Source organism: Melanostigma gelatinosum, assembly GCF_949748355.1.
Source record: "Melanostigma gelatinosum genome assembly, chromosome: 7".
Taxonomy (NCBI): Eukaryota; Metazoa; Chordata; class Actinopteri; order Perciformes; family Zoarcidae; genus Melanostigma; species Melanostigma gelatinosum.
This window is the reverse complement of record NC_136640.1, coordinates 2,899,273-2,918,657: the sequence shown is the minus strand read 5'-3', so window position 1 is coordinate 2,918,657 and position 19,385 is coordinate 2,899,273. Positions and strand designations below refer to the sequence as shown.

General features: G+C 45.1%; 1 protein-coding gene across 2 annotated transcripts in view; it reads right to left on the bottom strand.

Annotated features, from left to right (window-relative positions):
- The window catches only part of LOC306779992 (unconventional myosin-Ic-like), a 47,167-nt gene that overhangs the window by 9,289 nt on the left and 18,493 nt on the right, over positions 1 to 19,385 (bottom strand). For both annotated transcript variants that reach the window (XM_079272136.1, XM_079272137.1), the window contains 15 exons: positions 8,890 to 9,045; positions 8,404 to 8,519; positions 6,893 to 7,091; positions 6,480 to 6,560; positions 6,002 to 6,181; positions 5,511 to 5,609; positions 4,856 to 4,966; positions 4,320 to 4,391; positions 3,968 to 4,087; positions 3,142 to 3,215; positions 2,800 to 2,905; positions 1,054 to 1,134; positions 643 to 734; positions 443 to 537; positions 54 to 100 (listed from right to left, as the gene is read on the bottom strand). In XM_079272136.1, coding sequence (XP_079128262.1) covers positions 54 to 100; positions 443 to 537; positions 643 to 734; positions 1,054 to 1,134; positions 2,800 to 2,905; positions 3,142 to 3,215; positions 3,968 to 4,087; positions 4,320 to 4,391; positions 4,856 to 4,966; positions 5,511 to 5,609; positions 6,002 to 6,181; positions 6,480 to 6,560; positions 6,893 to 7,091; positions 8,404 to 8,519; positions 8,890 to 9,045 — 1,629 coding nt within the window. The remainder of the gene's footprint in view (positions 1 to 53; positions 101 to 442; positions 538 to 642; positions 735 to 1,053; positions 1,135 to 2,799; positions 2,906 to 3,141; positions 3,216 to 3,967; positions 4,088 to 4,319; positions 4,392 to 4,855; positions 4,967 to 5,510; positions 5,610 to 6,001; positions 6,182 to 6,479; positions 6,561 to 6,892; positions 7,092 to 8,403; positions 8,520 to 8,889; positions 9,046 to 19,385) is intronic.

Below are 19,385 nucleotides of genomic sequence, written 5' to 3'. Positions count from 1 at the left end.
CACAGCTGCAGTGAAAGACAGTTTTGTGTCGTCCTGTTCATTTTCAAACTCACTTCTTTTAAGTTCCTGAAGAGCAGGTCGTTGTTCTTGTCCAGGAATCCTGAGAGACAGAAGATGGAATCAGATTATTGTCAATAAAGTCAGATTCTATTGTTGAATGGAGACAAATAGTTTCCTCTCTGTTCAGCTCATCTGCTCTCTGTTGTCTTGATTACTTTTACACACATATATATATATATATATATATATATATATAATATCAGTGTAACCTGATATTAATATTATAATATCAATAATATCAGTGTAACCTGATATTAATATTATAATATCAATAATATCAGTGTAACCTGATATTAATATTATAATATCAATAATATCAGTGTAACCTGAACACACACACACACACACACACACACACACACACACACGCGCACACACGTACCATTCACGTTGTAGTTGACCTCTCCAGCGTAATGCAGCAGTCTGAATTCCTCGCGGCCCATTACCTTCCTGGTCTTTGTATCACCCAGCTTGTGACTGCAGGGAAACACACACACACACACAGGACACATATTCAATACGTATGGGATCAAACGTCCTCTGGCCGTGTTATTACAGCACAAAGACGGGAATGAGACTCACGTGACGAAGTGAGGGTGTCCTCCCACGGTGTCCTCCAGCTTCTCCAGGAAGGTGAGGTCACTGGCGTCTCCGGGTCGCAGACACTCCTCATCCTGTGACGGGGGGACGACATCGTTTACGTCAACGTGATACCGAGTTATGGAGAACGTGGTCAGAGTTTGCATGAATCAGATCAAGAGTTTGATTGACAGATGGTTCATCCAATCACCTGCCAAGTGTTTTTGAAAGTGCCCGCCCCTTTCCCCCCCAAACAGTTTGTTCCAGCTGCTCAGATGTCCGAACTATCTTGTGGGTCAAGTCAGTGATTGGTTCTAAAGTGTTGAACTTTAATGTGACACCTAATTACGTTCTGTAGGTGTTTCACTTATGAGTGAGCTTTCTGTCTTCAATGAAACCGGAGCGTCTCCTCACCAGGATGGAGACGATGCCTTTGAACTTCTCCTCCACCAGGTCACAGATGATCTTGTTGTTGAAGTACTGCACCGGCTCCCACTGAGAAGACAATAATAACAATGATATACAGAATTAAATTGTTCTTTGAGGAGCCGTTTGTCTGAACTTTGATGCCCAGAAAAGAAAACACTCGTTAGACACGAATCTTTGCAGATTCTCCGTCTAAACATGTTACAATTACAACTGTTTCTAAGTTATTTAACGGCTGTGAAGTCAATCATCTGCAGAATCCCAGGAATCCTGGCACACCCACTTCTATGTGGACACACACACACACACACACACACACACACACACACACACACACACACACTCACACACAGCAGTGTCGGGTTGTGTTTGCGCTAACAGCCACATCATTTCCACAGAGATGACAGCGAGCGCGGCCCACGGTCCTGATGTCAGGAGATAATGGACTCTTTGAGGGGAGAGTTTCTCCCACAACCTGCTCTCTGAGCAACGCATTGATATCAGAGCGAACACAAGACGCTGTTGTGCACAATTAAACAATATAAACGGATATAAAAGGGGGCAAAGTGAGGAGAAAACTCAATAGAGACGTCTTGAGTTAGTAATGTGGACCTCGTTCTGACGTGTAATGTCCTTAAGAGGCGTCATTCAAGACTTTAACTGTGAATGAATACAAGACGAGTTAACTTCTACTGAGGGGCAGCAGCTTCTGAAAATATCTGCATTTACTGCAAATCACTTAAAGAGAAGCGTCTGTGAAACAGCAGAGTGAGGAATTAAATTATCAAAACGCAACTGCAACAACAATCCCATGAGGAGCTCTGAGAAAAATGTTAAAAACTCAGGTTTAACTTCAAAGTTAACTCAGGGGTAACTTCAGGTTTAACTCCCGGGTTAACTCCCGGGTTAACTCCCGGGTTAACTTCGGGGTTAACTCCGGGGTTAACTCCGGGGTTAACTCAGGGTTAACTTCAAAGTTAACTCAGGGTTAACTTCAAAGTTAACTCAGGGATAACTTAGGGGTAACTTCAGGGGTAACTTCAGGGGTAACTTCAGGGGTAACTTCAGGGTTAACTCAGGGTTAACTCAGGGTTAACTCAGGGTTAACTCAGGGTTAACTTCAGGGGTAACTCAGGGTTAACTGCAGGGGTAACTCAGGGTTAACTGCAGGGGTAACTCAGGGTTAACTGCAGGGTTAACTCAGGGTTAACTCAGGGTTAACTTCAGGGATAACTCAGGGTTAACTTCAGGGTTAACTTCAGGGTTAACTTCAGGGTTAACTTCAAGGGTAACTTCAGGGTTAACTTCAGGGGTAACGTCAGGGGTAACTTCAGGGTTAACTGCAGGGGTAACTCAGGGTTAACTGCAGGGTTAACTCAGGGTTAACTCAGGGTTAACTCAGGGGTAACTCAGGGGTAACTTCAGGGTTAACTTCAGGGATAACTTCAGGGATAACTCAGGGTTAACTTCAGGGTTAACTTCAAGGGTAACCTCAGGGGTAACTTCAGGGTTAACTCAGGGTTAACTTCAGGGGTAACTTCAGGGTTAACTGCAGGGTTAACTCAGGGGTAACTCAGGGTTAACTTCAGGGTTAACTTCAGGGTTAACTTCAGGGTTAACTTCAGGGTTAACTCAGGGGTAACTCAGGGGTAACTCAGGGGTAACTTCAAAGTTAACTCAGGTTTAACTTCAGGGTTAACTGCGGAGTTAACTTCAGGGTTAACCGTCACTGACCGTGATGCCTTCAGCCTCGTACTCCTCCTGCTCTGACTTGAGTGTGAGCTCGATGAAGAGCTGCTGCAGCTTCTCGTTACAGTAGTTGATGCAGAACTGCTCGAAGCTGCAACACACAGCGACGGAAACAAGCTCATGAACGTGTGACTGGTTTTCTTACTAATTCATGTTATTTATGTTACACAATAAATCATAACGCAGGTATAAATGTGGGTCACATCAACGGTATTAAAATGATGGTATCTGACCGGCCCGTTGTGACCGATACCCGTTCTATTTGAGTCAGCATCTGATTCATATCAGTGTCGGTATCTGTCCATCTCTACACTCATGTTATTGTACCTGTTGTGCTGGAAGACCTCAAAGCCGTAGATGTCCAGCAGGCCGATGACGGAGTAATGCTTGGAGGAGTCGTCCTGTTGGAGAATCATAACAAAACTGAATGAGAAAACTCGACTTAAAGACTTTATTTTAAAAAAGAAATCTGTATTCAAGATTTAATCAAATGTGCATAGAAATAAAAGAGTGTATTTTAGATACAGCTGTGTCTACTCGCCTCCTCCTGCTGATTATGAGTGATTATTGAGAACGTTCTGATTAATAAATGTAAATAAATAACGCTTTGATTTGTAGATAAGACAAATGTTCTTATGAAAGCTTCCAATGTTTCTGAATGTATTGGATCCTGAAGTGTTATATTTGTATGTACATATAATTTAATATATTTATTTTATTAACATTTTATTCTTGTAAAGCACTTTGTGAGTCATTCTATGAGGTGATATCCTAAATAAACTTATAAAAATTATTTGTAATGACAAACAAACTATAGTCTGTCCAGTCTAAAATATTTATTTCATTTTCAATGTTTTTTTCATATATTTAATATTTAATAAAATTTTTGTATTATATACATTTTTATTTCTCCAGAATTATCTGGCAACCAGTTCTCAAAACTGTTTGTGATACAAACTGTACAAGTTATGTTCTCCTTGTGGTCTCGTAAATGTCCACAAGGTGGCGCTGTGCTGCAACACAATGGAGAGACGTCAGCACGCTCTGCAGCGTCTGCCTCCAGTTTGAGTGATTTGATGTAAAAGACGAAGTGAAAACAGAGACATGTTGTCCTTGCAATCATACCAGCGGCTGATCGCTGAGGTGTGTGTACCGTGTATGTCAGTGAAGAGTTGATCTTGTTAACCAGCCAGGTGAAGGTGCGTCCGTACACCGCCTTGGACAAAGCATCTCGAGCTGATGACGCTTGCTCCAAGTTCAGCGGGCTCATCAGCTGATGAAGACGAAGACACACACACACACACACACACACACAGGAAGGGAGGCCGAGTTGAGACAGGCACAGACAGACAATAACACAGGGGACAAGTTACAATAGAATTACACTGAACCAGCCGACATTACACAGACAGGAAGAGCTTTGTATACAAATACTTATCTCACACACTCTGTCACGCTACAACCAGAGTGTGTGTGTGTGTGTGTGTGTGTGTATCCAAACCTACCTCCTCTCCGTTGGCAATTATCTTCTTGTGTGTGAGCGCCTCAGCCAGCACCGCTCCATTCACTCCTAACAACTGCGGGAAGCACAACAACGTCAGCAGCACGCTCCACAACAACCGCGGTGACGACTGAATCGCATTAATCACGTAAACGCACACACAGCAGCAAGGGGCATGCTGGGTAATGTTGTCTCTCGATTGTGTCTCGTGGAGCATACATTTAAAAATGTGGGGGTGGGAAGGAATCGGGGATGTTGAGTCCAAAGATGGAGATGTGGAGATGTAAGAGAGCGGCAAAAATGGATAAACAGCTGAATTACTTTGCTTAAAGCAGCAGATAAATGGCTAAAATATTTAGCTGATGTAAAACATCCCGCCTCTGCCTCTCTACGTGGCAGCAGTGTGAATGCAAACCAAACCTACACGTGCTTCATAAATAACTTTACTTTCAGCGCTGAGATGCTTTAATAAATACGAGTGTGACTCGATCCCTCCTGGCCTGTTGGCAGTTGATGGAGCTGCTGAGTGCAGCGTCTTACCCGGGCCAGGTACTTCATCTGTGTGTCAGACGTGATGCAGGCGTTGCCATCCTCTCCACCGTACTGCACGTTGCCCAGGTGGAGCACACTGGCAATTATGTTGAGCAACTCCTACAGAGAGGTAAGGAAGGACAATAAAGAAGAACATGAGGAGAAACATGAAGGAGGAATTATTACAAAGAGGTGGAGACGGAGAGAAGAAAGGTAACGAGAGACTGCAGCACAATAAAGATTGTAATTTATGACCGAGCTGGCAGATAAAGGCGTGTTTGATTAAAATGAGGTCGAGAATTGAACAGGAGAGGATCGTAGCAACGTTGGTAGCAGAGCTGCACACACTCACTACTGCTCTATAAGAAGTGTGAGATCTAAGAAACAACAATAAAAAGCTCTGGAAGCAAGCCCAGAGCCATGAGGCATGTAGGAGGACTAAAATAAAAACAAGTTCTCACTACAGAACAACCACCACACACACGTCTAACAAACACCCACAGCACTGGTCTGAAGCAGAAACAGCCTCCTCAGTGTTCACAGTGCAGCTGGTAATACGTAGCTCTGTCTACTAACAATGTGTATAACTGTTAATTACTGTTTTTAACTGCAGAAGCACCTCGTTCAGCCACACCGACCCGACGTACACAGCTCGCAGACTTACCTCCACATCGTCCCCGCTGAAGCCAATCACAGTCAAGGCTTTCCTCACCGTCTTCCAATCACTGCGGTCGTTGATGGAGCTCACTTTGGGACAGTTACCCTTTGGAAAACACACACACACACACACGCACACACACACACACACCTTTATCACTCTGAACAGACGATATATTTATCATCTACTTCTATGAACAGGTCCAGCAAAATACACAACAGTAGGTTGTACATATGTGTTCACATGTAAAGTAACACCTGTTTACACAAACACACATGTGAGGTGTTATTGATCGTTAGCTGTGTGTGTGTGTGTGTGTGTGTGTGATCATCAAGGGAAAGGTTCAGCTCGTGCCTTGAGGCAGATTTCCCCCCCTGAGGAAAGCTCCTCATGAGGGTCCCTGACTGAGAGCCTATTAACCAGAACTCCCACTGGGACGGACGGACACAGAGACACACACACGCACTCTCTCACACACACAAGTACTGGATACTGACTTTGACCAGGTACTGGTACTGCTGAGGGTTCCTCTCCAGGCCCAGGCTTCTCAGCAGGTCCTCCTCTCCTCCCTCGATCAGCTGGTAGAAGATGTGGAAGTTCCTCTCCCCGTGGTTCTGGTGGACCACCCGGGACTTCTCCAGCAGGTAGTTGATGATGTGGCCTCCCACTGGGGCGCCCTGCCGACGGGATAAAGGCCAGGGGGGGGGGGGGGGAGAGGAGGAGGAGGAGGAGAGGGTGAGGTACTGAATGACGGAGAGTTCATACAACATGCATGAAAGGGATTTTGTCGTCCGAAACATATTTTGTGAACCCAGAAAAAAAGGGATCGCAGGAGGAAGGAGTGATGTGAGTACACACAAACAAAACAGAGTCGATGTAAAAACACAGAAAACAACGTGTATTTACATCGTTATAGTATCAAGAAAACCACAGCTATACGAGGGAAGTATCAGTCGCAGTGAATCAGACGCTCACCTTGAAGTCAAACTGGATGTCCATGTATTTGCCAAAGCGGCTCGAGTTGTCGTTACGCAACGTCTTGGCATTGCCGAAGGCCTGGAGAGAGGATAGAAGGAGATAAGGAAAGGAGAGGAGTGATGAGTGAGGGATTAAGAGGTAGAGAGATAACAGGGAAGAGACAGGGAGAGAGAGAGAGAGAGAGAGAGAGCGAGAGAGAAACAGAGAGAGAGAGCGAGAGAGAGAGAGAATCAGAGACAGAGAGAGAGACAGAGACAGAGACAGAGACAGAGAGAGAGAGAGAATCAGAGACAGAGAGAGAGAGCGAGAGAGAAACAGAGCGAGAGAGAAACAGAGAGAGAGAGAGAGAGAGAGACAGAGCGAGAGCGAGAGCGAGAGCGAGAGAGAGAGAGAATGCCTCAACATCTCACCTCCAGCACCGGGTTGGACTGCAGCAGGCGGTCCTTGACGGTCTGCACCTGCTCGCTGGCCGGACAGGTGACGGCGTAGTACTGCAGGATCTTCTTGGACGCCTCCGTCTTCCCGGCGCCGCTCTCCCCGGAGATGAGGATGCACTGGTCCTTCCTCTCCGTCCTCATGGAGCGGTACGAGTTGTCGCCCACCGCGTAGCTGCAGGAGTGCGGAGGGAGAGAGACGAGATCGGACGTTTCAAGCACACTTGAGATATTAGAAACTTCACGCCGAGTCTCTTTGGAAAGCGTGAGCGTGAGTGGAACATGTGGGTCTCCTGGTCGTGTGAAGACGGAGACACAGCGCTTGTTTCAGTCAGAGCATCATCGTCCGCCTCGTCGCTGTTATCAGCACCGCCATGTTGACTCAGCCTGCTCGCACACATTTCTGACAACAGACTAATTGCTGGAAGATAAAACTGTGTGTGTGTGTGTGTGTGTGTGTGTGAGATATTAGGGAGGGCTTAAGCGGGGGTTCAGGCTCAGGTCAGAGGGATTCCCTCTCTTTCCTGGTCCCATCATTTGCTTACTTTTCTCCTCTTCTTGCCAAAACACATCTTTCGTTCCACTCAGAGGAAAACATTTGGCTCTTCGCTCAAGTGAGAAGAAAACAAACGGCAGCAGCAGCAGCAGCGGTTAGACTGGAGAGGAAGAAGCTGGTGAGAGAGATTCTGAGAGGTGACGCCACTTCTAGTCTCCATAATGCACTCGATTGTTCTGCAGTTGACCTATGGGGGGGGGGGGTTGACAGAGAATTCCCTCCCCATTCCTGTGGCAACCTTTCAAACAAACACTCTGCCTCGTGTCTGATGTCACCACGAGAGCGTGAATATTCCTGTGACACGACGATCAAGAGTTAAAGTGGAACCCAAGACAATTCCTTGATTTCTGGCATTAGACTCGTGACTGAAATGATATCTCTTCAGTTTGTTCTCCGTCTGTCTTTGTGTTTTTGTCTTATTATTTGACTTCCAGCATCTAATGTCATTTAGAACGCACTGTGACGTGAAATACTGCGTCACCCTCGGCTAAACAAAACCAAAGAAGCTTCAACAGACTCCTTCTGTTAGAGCCAAAAAACACGCCGTCCACCATGAACGAGCTTTACACCTGTAACAGCAAAGCAGTGCAATGAACCATCGCTGTTACTGGTTACATGACGCTGCACTCATGGTGTGACGGAAGACATGAAGGGTTGTTTTTAATGATTGTATGTTCTGAAAACCAGCCTCTCTCCATAGGACTGCAAAGAGAGGGTTGATGTTTGAGGCTGCTTTAAACATCCGATCCTTAAAGTCACTGTGAGGATCTTTGATTTGGTCCTGAACCAGTCTCAGTGTAGTCCTGATCCTCCATCAGACCTCCATCAGTACAGAGACCGGCAGAGAGAAGATGGTCTGTTTCTATAGAGTTAATCTGAAAGCTGGTCACCGGGTCGGCTGCTGTGACGTGTGCAGACGTCGAGTACTCACATGTGTGGCGACACCTCGTAGAAGTTGACTCCGCGGTACCGCTCCATGTGGTTCTTGTTGTAGATCTCCAGGTCTTTGTACGGGTTCACGGACACCAGCACCGAGCCGATGTACGTCTGACGAAGGGGACGAGAAGTCTCATTATCTGTTTGAACTGGTCCAACGTGAGCTGTGACAGCGTGCGGGAGTGTTCACATCAAGCGCCGCGTGATGAGACTTTAACCCTCCGAAGAGCCTTTCAGGTGAAGACTTTGTGTCGTGCACTCGTCTACAGGACATCGTGAAGCTGCTCATCACCGAGAACACACAGTTTATTCTGATCGACTGCAGGAAACCAACATGAAGATCATTCTGTTGTGTTTTTAACTACTAATGAGAAGCAAAGGAGTCATCTTCAGACGAATCCAAACTCATGACCAGTTCTATAGAAGCTCTGATTTTGTGATGAACACACACACACACACACACACACACACACACACTCACGTAGATGAGGTTCTCTTTGAAGCGCTTGCGGAGGTTCTCTATGAAGGCGGCTTCGCTGGTGTAGTTCTCCAGGAGGACAAAGTCCTGCACGCCCACCCGGTCTCTGGCTGTCAGGGCCGACTCCATCATAGCCCGAACACCGTCACTGGCCACCACCTGGAGGGGGGGGGGGGGGGGGGTTAGTGAGCGGACATCATGACAACATGCCGTATGCAACGCTTCATCAATCAGACTCTTGCTTGTTCATGCAATCAGAGGAAGAAGGGACGAACCGGAGAACACGTAACCCGTCCTCAGAGGACGAGAAGAAACAATTAAAATCATAAATCAGAGCTGCACCAGCTCGAGATAAATGAATCAGCAGTGAACGCCCATGTTCATACTTTACTAATATAAAACGACAGAGAGAGAGAGACACGTATGAGATAGATGTGGGATTCAAACAGGCAGGTCAGCATGAGCGGTTTATTTTCTTTATTTTATAAAAGGCACATTTCAGGCGTCTGACGGGACGAATGTGCCCGTTTGATCAGCCTGAACATGTTTTCATGCTTCACGTCTATTTTCTATTGTGTGCAAAACACCACAGTTGACCTGCACTTGATGCTGCGCCTGAAGGCATCACGAGACACTGAAGCTGTCGGCACAAACTCAGAAATGTCAAATTTAAAGATATATATGTCGGCAAGTAGGATTCTGACAAATATTTGCCTCATAGGACGACATTTTCGTGGATCTTCCGACCGACCGTTTTTAAAAAGGTGCTATTTAAATAAAGTTATTATTATTATTATTATTATTATTATTATTATTCAGACCAACGGCAAGAAGCGCCGTCTGAAGTCTGTCACATTCATTCAACACATTAGAACAAAATAAACCAGAGTTTACGTTTGTATATCGAATCAAAGTTTCTCTACCGGATGTCTAAAGAACAGAGATGGAGTTTAAGATGCATCACTTAAACCAGAGGCCCACCCAGCTTTCACACATATATCTAACACAAATAGATATAAAGCACGACTTTAGAACGAGAAGTTAAACTTTAACACTCACATGTTTGAGCTCGTTGACACTTTTGATCAGGAAGCCGTTTTCTAAAATAGTGTCTCGAGTTTTGCGCATAAGGTTGCGAATCTCACTCACGTCCATGTTTAACACGCAGCAGAACGAAAATAACAACTTAGAGGCAGAGACGGACAACACGCAGCACAGCAGCTGCTGTTGTTGCTGTGATAAGCAGTACAGTCGTCTTCATCCCTCAGGAGACCACGGAGAGAGACGGAGAAAGAAAGAGGACAGGAAGCCTCAGGGACACAGAGAACATATTAATTAGAGCTGGGTGAGACGGGAGGGAAAAACATGGAGGACGGAGGTGTGGGAGAGAGACAGAGAGACAGATAGAGACAGAGAGAGAGAGAGAGAGAGAGACAGAGAGAAAGATAGAGACAGAAAGATAGAGACAGAGAGAGAGAGACAGAGAGAGAGAGAGACAGAGAGAGAGAGAGAGACCTACAGAAAGATAGAGACAGAGAGAGAGAGAGACAGAGAGAGACAGAGAGAGACAGACAGAAAGATAGAGACAGACAGAGAGAGAGAGACAGACAGAGAGAGAGACAGAGAGAGACAGACAGAAAGATAGAGACAGACAGAGAGAGAGACAGAGAGAGAGAGACAGAGAGAGACAGAGAGACAGAGAGAGACAGACAGAAAGATAGAGACAGAGAGAGAGACAGAGAGACAGAGCGAGAGACAGAGAGAGAGACAGAGAGAGAGAGAGAGACAGAGAGAGAGAGACAGAGAGAGGAGGTGATGGATGCCAGGTTGTGACTCCAGTCCTGCTTTTAAACTGGAAAGTTGACGATACTCCCTGAAATTCCACACAACACAGAGTACATTAAATCACAATCATCGCCTGTTTCTTCTCACTCACTCACACACACACACACACACACACACACACACACACACACACACACACACACACACACACACACACACACACACACACACACACACACACACACACACACACACACACACACACACACACACACACACACACACGAAGATGTTTGATTTGAAGACACCGTGTCTGTGACTCCACGGCAGTAAAGTTGAAGCTAACATGTTACATTGACGTGACTTTAAATTAAATGTGCAATGGACATCAGCATTGCTATTTATTACACATTCACCTTCTGCAGCACCTGCTGAGGCTTCACAGATGACTAAGCGCTGCTTAAAAGCCAGCCACACATCAAGAGGAGCGGCAAGTGATGAGGAAAAGGAAACATTGTAAACATGAGTTTATGTCTCAATCTCTAGTTTCAAGTCTTCTTCAACACAGCATGATGTTCATTTAGTACATTATGGTCCATTTAGAGTCAGACAGACCATAAAGCAGGGGATGCTTTAGGGCGGGGCTTACTGTGATTGACAGGTCTCTACATCACTCCTCCTCAGTCCAGATATGGTTTTAATGCGAGCGTGTGAGAGTTCCGTACGTACGTACGCGTTCCTCTCACCCCTGCATGACCTCTGGTGACCCTGTTGTTTCACACATCTCTACAGAAAGCAAAGAAACTGCTGCTGTTTTGACCTCTTTACTTTATTGTTTCTGGTGATTTCTGTACTCATCTGTTCATGAATCTTCGCTGAAGCTGCTAACGCTAACTACGCTAACGTGTTTTTCTTAATTACAACACGCTGCTGTTGCTGCAGCTGGACACATGGAGCACATGACTTCCTGTGTCCAGGATGATTACAACAGCGGGTGTTTAGACAAAAACGTACAAAAAGATCTGGGACCGGGTTAAATCAGCAAAACCTGACATTTACATTAAGATGATTTGTGGCTCACGGTGTATTACAAAATCCTCCAAATATTATGGCGCCGGGGAGGAAAGAAACCAGAGCCTTATTTCCTCCTCTTCCTCCTCGATACATTCCATCTCTCCTTCCCTTTCCCTCCTTGTTTCGGTCCCTCTCTCTCTCTCTCTCTCTCTCTCCATTACTTCATTGTTTCCCAAATGCCGCTTTCACTGTTTAACCTTTTCCTGCGAGCAGCGCCTCACACCGGACCTCCACCCGGTCTCTGGGACACGCCGAGTACGTGCCGACCCGGTTCCTACAGCTACATGGCGTCATGTTTTCCCCAACTCCTGTGCAAGCAAACAAGGCCGCTCGGAGCCAGATTAGCGGGAGGAGAACCTGAGGAGGTGCAGCTCTCTGCTCAGACCTCGACTAGAGTCGGATGTTTTACAGCTTTTTGAGGAGCAGGTACCAACTCCTCCTTCATGCTTCAGCGCTCACATCTTCTCAGGATACCGTCCACTAAACCACGACATCTATAGAACAGCGAGACTTTTCTTCATGTCACAAAAAGTCTCACTGCAGAGCGCAATCACGCCTCGACGCTCTTGAGACGGCAAAAGGTTTTTTGGTCCAGAAAAAGCTCAACATCTGCTTAATGGCAACAACTAACCCAATAAATAACCTCGTTCATGATTTGGGCTTCCCACAATGACACGAACACGACAGACCGACTCATAGACGTCTCACTGCTCATCTGCATTTCAAATGAAGCGCTTCCTAAACTAACGGCCGGCCACCAGGGGCTGAACCAGATGTTTCGGTTCCACCGGCGGTCCGTAAACAAAGCAGAGTGTTGCCGTGTTATTTTAAGTTATATTTCGATCCCAATGTGAAACAGTGCTCTGCTATATTTATTCCTGATTTAATGCGACATGAGTAAGAATAAAGTGTTCGTAAACGGCATATTACTACAGCTCGTTGACTGTTGACGCACAGAGCAGCCATCTTGGATTTTGAGGTCGGGGTTGGAGGAGTTCGCCCGAAATTCTGACTTACAAGTTCAAATCAAACGCAGCAGAACTCGTCTCTTATGCCACCGAATATTTGTTGCTGCCCATTTAAATCACTGTACCTTGAATCCAACTGGGTTTCCTGCCTTTCTTTCATGTTTCCTATTCCCATGTCCTTTGTCCTCCCTTCCGTCCCTCCGTCCAGAAGGACAGAGCGAACGAAGCGACCAAGAGAAGCCGAGGAAGGCGGAGAGAAGCCGAGGGATTGGACGATCCAGCCGGCCTGAGAACAACAGCGGCGTGACCTTTCCGTCGGCCCGGGTGTGCTCACAGAGCTCAGATGTCACACTGTTTACGTAAACCTGGTCCAACCTGCTGCTTCCACCGCGACACGCTGAGCTGCTGATGGAGGCCCGGATGGATAACGACGAGAAGACCTTAAACTTGTGTTATTATTACTATAGATGTTGTTGTGTACTGTAAACGCTGTTAATGCTGTGCCATATATGTTTTAGCATGTTGAACTTAATAATAGTACTGACAAATCTCATATTTCTGTCAGTAAACGATGTACAATTTAAATGGTTTATTTGCAACAATTAACAAGCCTCAATAAGAACTAACAAGTCTTGTTTCTGATATCAAACTAATACTATACTGTAAACCACTTCTTCAGAATGTGAAACTTCCATAAGGTCGACCAAATGAGTGAAGCGTGAGGTTCTGATGAAGAAATGGTTCGCTACTTGCAGAATGTTTTTGACCTTTTTTTCTGCATTTTTTCCACCATGAATCAGCCGTCTGGCTCCGATTCCTCTTCTCTCATTCATTCTGCACTAGCTGGTAAAAGAAAGAAATACTGAACGTCTACATTCATTTTAGAGACATGGATGTGAGCCTTGTGACAATGAAGATGATGCCGAGTGTGTCATCAGGACCGATGGGACGTTTAAAGATGTGGATTTATGAGGACATACTCGTCCTGCTTTTAAGAACGAAATGTAAGTTTTAAATCCAAATGCTATTTAGAAAAACACAACCTCTGTATACAAAAGTGGTTTTAACATTCAATAACCCTGCTGTGGGACCATTAAAGAATTATCTCATCCTATCGTATGATGATTAAAGATTAAATGCGTTTCTGTTCATCACAATGAAACAGGTCTTCAGTATTTAGGTTGAAACGTTTTAGAATACAAATAGTTCCATTAGCATCTAAAGTACAAATGAAGCATAATGATTAATCGCTGTTATGATTAAGAGGAACTCTTTGTATAATGTTCTCCTGTGTAAGTCTGACTTTCACTGAGATTTGAAGACGATGAAGAACACACTCTCTAAAAGTCTGAATTGAGGCGAACTAATCCAAGATGGCGACGGCGAACTCGAGGCTTCAAAACGTCCGTCCACAAACCGACGGGTGACGACACCATAACTACGTCTACTTCTTATATACAGTCTACGACTGAAGGTCTATGATTTCACGATCTTTTCCTAAACTAACAAAGTATTTCACGATCTTATACTAAACTAACAAAGTATTTCACAATCGTATACTAAACTAACAAAGTATTTCACAATCTTTTTCTAAACTAACAAAGTATTTCACGATCTTATACTAAACTAACAAAGTATTTCACAATCTTTTTCTAAACTAACAAAGTATTTCACGATCTTTTTCTAAACTAACAAAGTATTTCACAATCGTATACTAAACTAACAAAGTATTTTACAATCGTATACTAAACTAACAAAGTATTTCACGATCTTTTTCTAAACTAACAAAGTATTTCACAATCGTATACTAAACTAACAAAGTATTTCACGATCTTTTGCTAAACAAAGTATTTCACGACTTTTTGTAAGATATCCTACAAATGTAGAAAAAAGCCCAAACTACAAAACGAGGAGAGATTTGCTCCATGTTTACATGTTTATTTGAGGCAGCTGGGTTCACTTTACTTTCACTAAACCTGAGTAGCTGTTACAGCCGTCTGTTGAACACTGAAGCTCCAGTGAGCATCAACAACTATGAACTGACACGAATCCTTTACGCCGTCACTTCAAGTTGACAAACTAACCTTTGCATCTGTATAATCACACATTAATCATTTTTTATGACGCATTCATGAGTCAGACGCACTGACTTACCCGACCCCAACGGCACTCCATGGAGAAGCAGCTTCAAGTCATCCGGTTTGTATTCCAGGTGAAATGAAAGCTGGTCTACAGACACATTCAGGAGCTCCGCGCTCGTCTGACTGTCACAAAGTTTAGAAAGTGAAGCAGACAGAGGAGAGCGAGGCGCGTCCAACATGAACTACCTACTGAGCTGGAGTCAGACGCCCTGCAGGCAGCAATGACAACTGTGTCAGGAATCTGTCAGAGCCACACACACACACACACACACACACACACACACACAGATGATCAAATCCTTATGGATGCATGAGACGGTGAATTCGCACATTCTTTCATCAATAAGAGAAAACACACCGTTATGTCGACACACACACTTCTCTCATGAACATGCGATCATCAGGACACGTCTACTCGGATATCAAACGCATTCATTGTAAAAGTCTCAGACATCGACGGGACGAATGCAGTCGAGTCGAGGAGGACGACGGCGAGATAGAAGAGAGAAAACTTTAAAAAGACGCGATGAAGACGAACTGTCAGGTGAGAAACATCGGGCGCTCACCTGCCTCGTGCTCTCTCACCTGTGTGTCCTTTAAGTTCACGAGCCCCCCCCCCCCCCCCCCTCCTCCGCTTCAATGACACAAGAGTCACCTCAAAAAGTTTCTTTTCCTGCAAAAGTGTGGCCGGATTCCTTACCAGAGGTCTGTACTTCATGGCTCTCGAGTGATGTATTTTGGACGGTGGGTATTTTTCGTTACCCCGACCCCCCCCCCCCCCCCTACACCGATGGTCCGGCTGTAAGAATGTGGCCTCCGGCGGCCGGCGTGGCGACTGCTCTTCAGCCTGAGAGTTTGTTTTTAGAAGCTCTCCCCTTCGTCCTGAGAGCCAGCTGCCATAGCTTCTCCTCTTACTGCTGCACACCTCCCTCTCTCTCTCTCTCTCGTTCACCCACTTTTCTCCCTCCCTGCAGAGGAAATACTCCCTGTGACACATAACAACCCCCCCACACACACACCTTTCAGTCTCTCCCCCCCCCCCCCCCCCGTCGCCCTCTCCTCAATCCAACAGGCATTTATGCACAAAAAGGTACCATAACTCCTCTCATTTTTCCCTCTTTCTCTGCTCTTCAGAGAAGGGAGGGTAAAAGAGAGCTAACACATCTCCACACACACACACACACACACACACCAGAAATGCAAAAGGGGCAAAGAGTGTGTGCGCATCCAAGCGCGCTCGTGTGGAGAAATTTAAAAAAGGAGGAAACGCTTTAGAAGTAAATGCAGAACGAGCCAATAAATAATCAAATAATCATCTGTGTGACACAAAACAGTCCCCCCCCCAATTTACAAACTGAAGCAGAAACCAGACCGGCAGCCGAAGAGTCCGTCCGTCATAAATACGCATCTTAATGCTTCTTATTGCATGAAGCACATAACACACGCACGAGGACTTATCATCATTCGTCCGATATCATTACAGCGAGTGTAATTACTCCAGACCAGTGTTGCACACGCACACCACACACACACACACACACACACACACACACTGCAGATCAAAGGCCTCTGCAGTCTAATGCATCTGCTCGTTAACACTAATAACAACTGACCTGCAGCGGCCGTGTGTTGCTGAGAACAAAGAGGAAGACTAGCTTGTTATTTAGCTGTGCTGCCCACAGACGGTGACACTTTTGCAGGAAAACGCTCAAAAAATGAGGCGCAACTTTACGTAAGATATCATACGAACCGTTGTTTGTGGATACGTTGTGTTGTATAACAATTAAAACAACAGAAACATATTTCCCAAAATGTTGGACTGTTCCTTTAATGTGCCATGCTGCACGAAAAAATGCAAAATTCAAGATGAAACTTGGTGTACTTTGTGTGAAAGCATTGCCAAACATCAACAAGGGATTATGGGTATGTGAGATGGAGGTCAACGGTAGCAAGTTCAGCATCGGTGTAGACGTGTAGGTCGCTCGCGTTCAGACATGAAAGAGATCTCCAGAGCTCCTGCGGGCCATTGCAGCCAACGGTGGAAGAGGCTTCAAAGAGCGGCTTTCATAGGCCTCATTAGGACGACTGCCTCCTTCCTGCTGATCTGAGGGAATAAGCTCATGAATCCAAAAGACGTGGAGCTCGCTGCTCTATTCCCACGTCTTTAGGTCCAGTTTAGCTAATCTTAATCTCACCGGAAAAACGGAGAACTGAGAAGGAGCTGGTGGAAAAGTAGAGTACAGTAGGAAATGAGGAAGGAAAGAGGAAAAAGGGTTTTAATTCTCTCCCGTTTCAGAAATTCAACCCGCCCGCATTACCTGTGAGGCTCACAGAGCTCAGGTGAAGCCTTGGTCAAAGTCATCCTGTTCTCTCAGTTAGCACAAAGGTTCATTTAAATAAAACAACCTGGTACCTGGTGGATCTGACGGTCTTCACAAATCACCGAGATACGAAGAACCATTAAAAGTGGAGCAGCAAGAAGGTGGGACTTCCATCTCTTATCAAGGAGTATAGGGACAAAGGAGGAGAACACACACTCTGTCTCCTCCACAGCGCCCTCCAGTGGTCACCTCCGTCTGAATGAAACTCAATAAGGAGGGTTTTTAGCCTGAAACAACGCCTTAAAATAACTTCATCTCCCTGCAGATGACACACACTTTGTACGGGAACACTGTCAGAGATTAAACGTGTGATGCCCTTCTCTCCCCCCCATCGGTATAATCAGAGCCCCTGCTGCAGGAATCTGAGTAATGTTTTCCAGACTCTCTCTCTCAGCTCTGTGTGATAAAACAGGCTCAGATACATGAGAAGATAGAGGGCTGCAGTCGTTGAAACACTCGACATTATCGACGAGATCCTTCCGTCCGCACGAATGTCTCTTGTTTAAACTGACCGTAAAGGTGTGTGTGTGTGTGTGTGTGTGTGTGTGTTTCTGCAGGCTCATGCTGAGGCAGCATATTTGGGCTGGAAGTCGGAGGAAGGAGGGGCTGTATCTGGCCACCGGTATCTGGCTCTCAGCTGTCAGACTTTAACCCTTTCTTATCCGCTGTTCTTATCACGCTTTCATCCACAGTGAACTCTTAACAGGTACAGAATCCACTCATTAAGATTGGAGAAGGAGGCCGTCGCCATCTTGACTTTTTCCAACCAGTGAACAGGAAGTGACCATATTTGGACTGAGGAGTGACGTAGAGACGCTGTATACGTCTCTGGTAGAGACCTGTCAATCACTGTGTAGCCCCGCCCTAAAGCATCCCCTGCTTTATGGTCTGTGTGACTCTAAATGGACCATAATGTACTAAATGAACATCATGCTGTATTGAAGAAGACTTGAAACTAGAGATTGAGACATAAACTCATGTTTACAATGTTTACTGAGGTAATAAATCAAGAGAGAAGTAGAGTCATTTTCTCATAGACTTCTATGCAACCAGAGGAGGCGGAGCCTGTTTTTACATCAATGATACTCGGTGCTGAAACAGTCAAAAAGATGTTTCCCTGATGTTGAATCTTTAATGTGAAGATGTCGGCCATATTGCCCTACTGTTAACAATCCTCCTGATGCAAACTGTTTTTCACTTGACTCATTGAATAACAGATGGTTATCATTCTGATGATCCACTGGTACGAGCATGTGTTCTCGCCTCCATTATACAGCCCTTCCTGCCCACAACACAGCACATTCAATCTGTCTTTTACAGCTCTGAGGCTGTAAATGATATGACATGAAAGCACTAACAGGAGGCATAAAGCCATGGAAACAATACAATTAGTTTGATATCTCTTAGAGCTTTTGGGTGTGACGCAACCTTTAAGCAGGAGCACCAAACGCGTTACTTCATTTACACAGGAGGGCTGTGGTTAGATATGAGGCCATTGAAGGGTTAATGGTTGCAGAGCTGTGTGCTGGGTCGTTAAAAAAAAGCCAAAAATCCGACTGAAAGCTCGCGCCATGTCGATGTTCTCAAAAACACACCACGTTGGGGAAAAACAGCAAATTAAACATCACGTTGTTTAGATTGAGGAAAGGAAAAAATAAAAAAACAACAACAACTAGAAACCACGTTCAGGGAAATGTGACCTCGACTCCGTGGGAAACCAGAAATGGGAACATGACTTTCCCTCCTCTGAAATTCTTCTTTCCTCTCTCACTTCCTCTCCAGCAAAGCTCCTTCTGAGTTATCTTGGAGATTATATATATATATATATATATATATATATATATATATATATATATATATCTATATATATATATATATATATATCTATATATAATATATATATATATATATATATATATAGAAACTTTCCACTCACCCTCCATCGCCCATCTAGAAATAAGGCTTGGGAAACGCGCACTAATCTGCCGTATTTATTACGTGAGATCTTCTCTTCTGGAACTCCGTGCCATGTTGTCTTTGCATCATGTCGTTCATTATTTACGGACTCAAAAGTGTCACTAAAAGTGACGTCTGCAGACGCGCATGGTGGGCATCCGGTTCAATTCCATGCGGTCAAACCGTGCGCGCTC